General features: G+C 34.9%; 1 protein-coding gene across 4 annotated transcripts in view; it reads right to left on the bottom strand.

The window, feature by feature from the left end:
- Window positions 1-314: 314 nt before the first annotated feature.
- The window catches only part of Yod1 (Yod1 deubiquitinase), a 36,842-nt gene continuing 28,902 nt past the window's right edge, over window positions 315-8,254 (bottom strand). For all 4 annotated transcript variants that reach the window (XM_081749170.1, XM_081749172.1, XM_081749171.1 and 1 more), the window contains 2 exons: window positions 6,349-6,665; window positions 315-1,820 (listed from right to left, as the gene is read on the bottom strand). In XM_081749170.1, the coding sequence (XP_081605296.1) occupies window positions 1,599-1,820; window positions 6,349-6,665 (539 nt within the window). In that variant the 3' untranslated portion in view covers window positions 315-1,598. The remainder of the gene's footprint in view (window positions 1,821-6,348; window positions 6,666-8,254) is intronic.

The raw sequence follows: 8,254 nt of genomic DNA, 5'->3' as shown, positions 1-8,254 counted from the left end.
TTCGATATTCTGTAAACAACATAAAATTCTTAATCGTAAACGTAAAACTACTAAGGCAAAATAAATGAGCAAATATGATTCGATCAGAACACACAATTGTAATATTACATGATACAGACAAATCAACACGATCTTTACATAAGGTTTGTTCCCCTTCTGTGCAATACATCGAGGCATTTATATTAACAAATAATGGATACAAACTTACCTCAACTTCAGTTCTTCATGTCTGCCTCCACTCTGCCTTTTAAATATTTAAATTCACCATCATACATTACGGAAGACACGTGATTTGATTCAAGAGCATTTTCGCCTTTTTCCACCAACTTTACTTCGTTCTCAAAGTATTTAAAAATTCTAAATAATTTCACAGCCATTGTTTACTTAACACCTCATTTACACACTCACGTTTGTATAGAAAACAAAATGGCGATCACCATGGTAACGGAGAGGAAATGACGTCACAACTATTCCAGTCTATATTTGTATCCATCAAAGAACGAACAAAAAAGATGTTGTACAAAGTACAACGCGCGCGTCCTCGTGTTAAACGGAAAGGCGCGCGTCCCGATAGGTTAAACATCGTATACGTGAGTCGCCTTGTATAGGTAAAAACCTATATACACCAGAAAATCGTTTTTTCTGAGAATTTCACTACAATATATAAGGGACAAACAATAAATTTTGGAAATCTTCCCATTGCTTTTATCAGGGCATGAAATGTCAGTTCTGAATTTAGTAGCCAGATCAAAGCATTTGGTCAGAATTGGCAAAGTAAAGGCCAAATATCTATTGCCAAACTAAAATATTTGGTCGCCAATTTCGCCTCCCTTTTTATAAAAATGGATTTTGTATTACTCTCTATGCCTTAATGTGCTCTATCGTTCTGTACTAGTTTGGTCGGAGCCGCTTTCAAACCAACTGGGGCAAGGTTAAAAAAAAAAAAAAAAAAAAATGCTGAGTTTGACTTTTCGCAGTTAGGGATAATCATACCATAATACAATCTAACAACGTATTTTAGATCTTTATGTACCATTGTAAATATGTGCTAATAACTGTGAAATAGTTAACACAATAGGATGTGCTCCTGTAGAAAGTATGAGAATATGTCGACTTTGGACGTTCTTCTTCTGAATCCTTCAGCTTCAATCAGGCTCTCTTTGGAGATCTCGAAAAACTAATCAAACGCTCAAATATGCAGTCTCGTTGAAATAACTGGCCAATCACTCATCTTGTAAGGTAATATTCTCCCAACCGTAGGCAAGCTTGAAATAAATATCTGAATTGGTCAAAGATGATTCATATTTAATTCATTTACTTCCATTTTTAGATAAGAATAACTTCTCAAAGAAAGATGGGTGGCTAGGTTTTATTAAACGAGACTGTTTATTGAAAAAGAAAGAAGACGTGTTATCCCTTAACAATTAGTAACTTTATTGTACTACTAAAAGAAGGCAGTCAAAGTATCTGAAATTCATTTTATATTATGCATTTAAAATTACCTCATTCCTAGAAAAGCTAAACTGAAATAAATATTCCTAAATTCATTGATATTTTTACAATAGAGCATTCGTAACACAACATTTGTCGTTGTTTTGTCATGACGCTATCTCACCAAACGTCAAATGTCCCGTACTTTGTGCATGCTGTTGGGCTTCAAGCTGTCCCTTTAGCATTGTTTGGCATTCCATACACTTAAGGCTAAAATGGTTAAGATCCGTGAATTGGCGACTAGACTTTGCTTCTTGAGCGAGTTCCTGAGCTTGATCCAAAATGCTTACATCTGAGGTATCAAATATTGTTTGGATTGCTCCTCCCACCTACGAAATATAATAGATGAAAGTATTGAGAGAGAGTACAACACTACGATAATAATACATGAAATAAAACATTTAACATACTACAGTTATTGTAAGGGAGACTGACGCTGCAAACTAACTTCACATCTCTTGACGGAACATCAGGGCCATATTTATGCACGACCTACCATGAGCCATGCCATAGGATGGAAAATTTTCTCGAACCAAATATTGTTTGAGAAGATATATTATCATACGTAAATTATTTTTATATTTAATTTATTATATAGATATTTTCATTTATACCTCCATCTAAACAATAATTATTCACTTCATTGTCTCGTATTTTCTAAGCTAGTATTTATTGACATTAAGTGGGCGGCAATTTCTTTTAATGACTTGGGTTGGCAAAAGTGTTAAATACGGCCCTCTGGAACAACATCTTGCATTATTGCTACTCATCCAATATATATGATTCTTTTTCCTTCTAATCACTAGAGATTTCGTCCTTCTCAAGTATAACCTTTCTTTAGTATTTACATCAAAATATTTCAGTTTGCTAATTCAAAGCCTTTCGTACTACATTTATATATATATCCTTTCGTTTTCAATGAACCTTTCACTGATAAGGCTAAGCCAGTGGCATCTGTGCTTTTCCTCTTCTAAACGCGAATTCTTCCTTGTCAATTTAATCCTTTTTTTTTTTTTTTTTCTTTCTTACCTACAGTATGCTGTTCAATTTTCAAAATGTAATGTTCGTCATGTTCGATCTGTACTCGTTACAACATTTAGCGCTAATTTTATTTTCCACCGGAATCACTATGATCTGAAAAAGTAATCTAGCCATCCCCCGGTTTTATATATTTCACAGCATATACGAAAGTTCGTTCGTTCTTTCTTCTTTCAAATCCTTGGTCAACTCACACTCTTCTTGTTCTTGTATTCGGAGCTTTCGTTCAAATTCACTCCACAGTATCGTAAAGCCTTTGCCATCTTCAAACGATTGTAATCCTTGAAATTTAGATTACACTTTTGATTCCTACTATCACACAGTCATTTCATATTGTTAGTAAATAAAATACTGCTTTTAATGCATTATGCCAAAAATCCAAGTTACTATGTTTACCATAACAAGCACCACAGAACTGCACACCGATCACCTACCTGTAATATCACTATTATTTTATCAACTCTTGTTATGAATCTTCCTTCACTTCATCTAGTGTCTCGATACATTTTCTAACTTAACTGCATATTAATCTTTATAATAACTTTCATATTGGTAATCACTAAATCATAATATATACGTATCACAATATCTTCGTAAACTGAAACCTAACAATTGATACCCAATGACCTTCATCTAATGCTCTGGACCAAATTTGGCAACCTTTATTATATTTCTATTGTTAGTTTTTATTTATTTATTTATTTTCATGGACCTAATTTCTAGAAAGATTTGTCTCTATTTCCCTTTTTCTAATTCCTTCTATCTCTTAACACTGAATTCTATAGTATGCTTTCCTGACCTTGGTGATTTCCGTTCGTACTTCATTATTCAGGTTTCTGTACATTATTTTTCCTTCCTCGAAACTGTTTTCATCCTTTTCTTTCCTCCATTTTTCTCAATATTGCTTCAGTCACGCACAGTTTCCTAGACCTATCTGGTCTCAACACCCTACGGTCTCTTCAGCAACTTGATTTACACCAAGTTTAAACTACTCATTGGTCTCTGTGCCCATTTCTTGTTTTCGAGAAAATAAATGTGGGAACCATCGACCCAACTTGCAATGAATTGTAATCCCAGTTCATCATATACGTCTGGCCACTGTTGGCCTCAACTGCTGCCTCAAGATCTTCATTTTGGACATGCGTTGGTCTTCCAGTGTTTTGTCACCGTCCTTATACTTGTTAAACCATCGCTAAACTGTCCGCGTAGTCATGACACCCTCACCAAAGGCCTGGCATATCTTCCGCCCCACTGCAGCGGCGTTTCACCCCAGTTTGAACTCGTACAGCATACACGTCCTTACGACGCTCTGTTGAGGTCCTATGTTCACTCTGTCCTTATGCAAGTTCACGGTGTAACTGAACTGCCATAATAGGTAGTATGTTGGATATACCCACACCAACAACTGACCTTTGCCTTATCTCCATTCGCATTCAACTCACGATGTGAGAGCCAATTGAACATAGACCTCTACAAACAACGAGAGAACTTTCTTGGTTACCATTATATTACGCTGGAGCTAATACTAAAACTATCATTAAGCTCTTCAATATGCAAGACGACAGTACACAACATGATTAATAACAGATAGCCCAGATAGACAAGTACAATTAATTTTAAAAGCTTTTGGTTTCTGTAAAGATAACAAGGTATAAATTGATAGATCATATCAAGCTGAACATGACATGCTTGACGATAAATTCTCATGAGTAATTTTCGAGAAAATCGAGCTGAATTGATTTTTATGGCGCTAAAAATATGTCGTTCATTGACAATATTTTTTTATTCTGCTAGAGCAACTCCTAGTAATCGCGAGCACACTACATGTAAAGAAAAAAATCTAACTTCATTCCTGTTGTTTCCGGTGATCTATATTCTGATATTGATGGAATATTATTATTATTGTTCCGAAGATAGCAATTTAGACATACAAAATTTAGGGAGGGTTGGTACCACCATCTCCGTCTGGTATATTGACAATGAAATGTTTATCTCAGAAAATTCCTACATTACAGTAGCAAAATCTTGCTTTCAGACGGCGGTCCTTCGTTAAATACACACAGGTATTTACATTCACACTTTCGGAAACAAATACACTTGGATTTTCAATGCCGTAAACAGAATGAGTAACGCAAATGTGCGCTTACACAAGGTAATCTTGTCCTTTCCTGCTACTTAAACAGCAGAATCTTTGCCCTTCTCAAATATCTTCATACATTCCTAAAACTTGGGGAGTTTTGTTATTCTGATCCGTTTCAACCTGTTTATACCAAGGCCATTGTCAACTAAGTTTGGTTTAAAGGAACAAGTTTTGCCGATAGATGGCACTACAGTCTTCGTATCTCTCCATTATATTTTTTTAACTTTTACGAAAATTCACGATTTCTCTTACAAATTTCAACCTAGAGACTTCAAATTTTTAGAAAAGGAACTTCATAATCTATCGAAGGCAAAAACCCGTGCCGATTTTTTTATTTAGAATTTTGTTCATTGTTAAAATTGCTTGTTTGTTGAAATGGTTATCTAAATCTTTAACAATGGAACTGTTTCAACAATAGAGAAAAATTCTAAATAAAAAATCGGCACGGATTGTTCCCTTTGATAGGTTATGAAGTTCCTTCTCTAAAAATTTGAACTCCCTAGGTTGCAATTTGTAAAAGAAATTGTAAATTTTCGTCAAAGGCAAAAAATACATGAGAGAGATACGAAGATTGTAGTGACATCTATCGCCAAAACTTGTCCCTTTACACTAACCTTAACTTCGGAACTGTATTTGTCTATTTCTATCCTGCCCTGGCTCCGATCCTTTCGCGCACACCACTTTACGAGTCCGTGTCTTCGGTCGCAAACCCCCGGTTCATACCCACGAACCCACTATAGAATACTAGGTCCGTAACATCATGGATTAACCAACAATTAGTTCTAGTGCGTGCAGAAATACTCAGATTATGTTGAATTCAGTACGATTTAATTAGTAATAAATGAAGACCGGCAGTTGTAGCAAAACTATTTTTTTTTTCTTTCTTGCTTGTTTGCAATAAATCGTGAGTAAATGCTATTTATTGTGATCATTGTCCATATCTGCCATTTTTTGGTTGCTTCTTAAGTTTTGTTTACCTTTCTACGGGAAATACAAGTCACATTTATTGCAGTTATCTTGTAATGCAGGTTACATGTGAAATATAGAATAGAACGCTGCTCACCGGAGCAGACACTTCGTTGCTGACCAACCAAATACATGGAAAACACATGGGTGATGTTGCTATGAATTCCAAGGTTGGTTGTGGTGTTCTTCAAATATGATCGTGTCACATTGGTAGATATTGAAACGATCCGTTTTCAGGCTTCAGATGCATCTTAACGGAAAGACGACAAAACTTGCGTATGGATACCCAAAGTAAATGCTTATGGTATCGTACAGTATGAAGTGAACTGTGTATTCATAGCACGACTGCTTTATCAAGTGCCAAAATCGAGTTTGCCTAATATGGTTATTATAAAGTTTTTGGTCCGGTATTTATTAGTATATTTTTATAGGAATTTTATCATTCTAATATTTCTATGATTTGTAATGTTCGTTATCTTTCTTAGTTTCGATGTAGTTCTGGTTATTGATACTTTTATAATCTTATATATATACTAATGCATTTAATGAGCTTTTGGTAAATTAATGACACATATACAATGAATATATTATTTTTTTGCATATAAATTGCCATTTTGAACATTTATTTTGCTTGCCATTTTCTGTGTTTCATCTTGTTACAACTGCCGGTCTTTATAAATAATTAACTTAAGAAAATTAAAAACAGTAGTTACCTCCAAAGGTTCTAGATATAGCGGATCATAATGGATTCCGTCGAAGATTAACAGCACACGCTGTCCGTACATACGATCTTCTCCAAATCTATTTATTATGCAGTTTACAGTGTCTACCACATCAATTTCCATGCCGTAGAACTCGGAAAGAATAGCTATTTCTATAGCTCCACCCCACGAGTCAGGTTTCAATATCCAATTACAATACTGTTCATTAGATTTGCCTAACAGAGCTTCTGAATACAACACAGGATCACTTGCCACAGCACTAGCAATAATCTGTCTCATGTATGAACCACACGTAGTATCAACCTCACCTAGAATAAAAACAAGTCCTCAAATTTGTAATCATATATCAGAACAACTTAATACTATGATATATTAGAGGCAGTCGAACTTTCACTAATTTTGTAAATGCACCTTGCAGGAAGAATCAATGCAAATAATAAAGTAGTATATGCCTTGATACACACCTGTGGAACGACTCTTTCTTAAAAACGAAGTATATTTGTTAATTTGTCTTAAAAATAGTTATATACCTTTTTATGCTCTGTCCACCTGTTCATCGAAAGGTTAAGAGTCCAGATAAACAAAAGAAAGTGGCTGTGAATGGACATCTTTACACTGGACTCTCTTCCTACTGGCTCCTTGATGCGATATGTCATGCGCTTCCTGTTAAATCTGCTACAAATAGTTCGAGTGAAATGTGAGACACAAAAGTAATAAGATCTTTACACGTGTATAATGTTATCTTTAAAAGAAAAAACATTGTATTTGATATATCACATGTATTTTCGAACAGAAATACACAAATAAACTTAAAATACTTTTTCCTATAACACATATGCAGAAATGACGATTTGAAATACATATGCAAATTTCCTCTCCGCAAACTGCAGTAGTTGTGTGTTTGCGGATCATTATGATTCATTCTTCTGTTTCCTCGTTACAACGTCTTATCTATGACACAATCATTCCTCTTAACGGGGTAAAAGTGGCAACCAGCGAATATATGTCAGGAACACAAATTGTTGACCCTTCTTTATCACCATCACTTCTCAAGTTCTCCTTATGATTGTTAACCCTGTACTTTTGAACTGCCCTGAAGGCAACTTATTATGTGTTTTGTCATTTTCTCAGCGTAAGAGGAGCGGGAATGAGTTTGCTTGCATCCATACATTTGTTCGCATGGTCAAATTTTAAAAGAAGAAAAGAATAAACAACTTCACATTTTAAATTTCTTTTATTGATTTTTGTTCAGCTTCTAAGTTTACTATCTGTACTAACGAAGTAATATCACGAAAACTTACAATATCAGAAACATCAAAATTTAGGAGGCTTTTTAGGGCCGGCTCGTCCATAAAGACATCCTAGGCGGCTGCCTAGGGCGGAATAGCAGGATTTCTTTTTTTTTTTTTTTTTTTTTTTTTTTTTACGTGCGCCAACGACCTACACATTTAGGAAGAGGTGATTAATGAAAAGTAGGATCATCCTAGATCAATTACTACTCACCTATATAGAGCGGGGAACATCTATCTGGCCATAGTGAGTTTTTTTTTTTTTTTTTTTTTTTTTTTTCGTACTGTTCATACTATGACTAAAGAAATCTTCTGTATTATTTGAATATCCAGACTTAGGATGCTTGCAGAAATGTCACTGATCTAATATTTCTACATAAGGAGGTCAATAGAAACTTAAGGTCTGAAGCCCTACCTCAAGAATTATCCCTTCACATTCCTATCCGTGTAGCACCAAATACTCACCTCTTCCATCTTTCCCGCCCTAGACTGTATTCGAAGGTACTTCTTTCATCAAATTCATATAGTCATATAACAACTGACGTGAACATTTTTAAGCTACTCAGCTTTTAACAGAATAACTAAAAATGGATTCAGAAACTTCACCT

Source organism: Thermobia domestica, chromosome 2 (genome assembly GCF_964235325.1).
Source record: "Thermobia domestica chromosome 2, izTheDome1.hap1.1, whole genome shotgun sequence".
Lineage (NCBI taxonomy): Eukaryota > Metazoa > Arthropoda > Insecta > Zygentoma > Lepismatidae > Thermobia > Thermobia domestica.
This window is presented reverse-complemented; position numbering and strand designations above follow the sequence as displayed.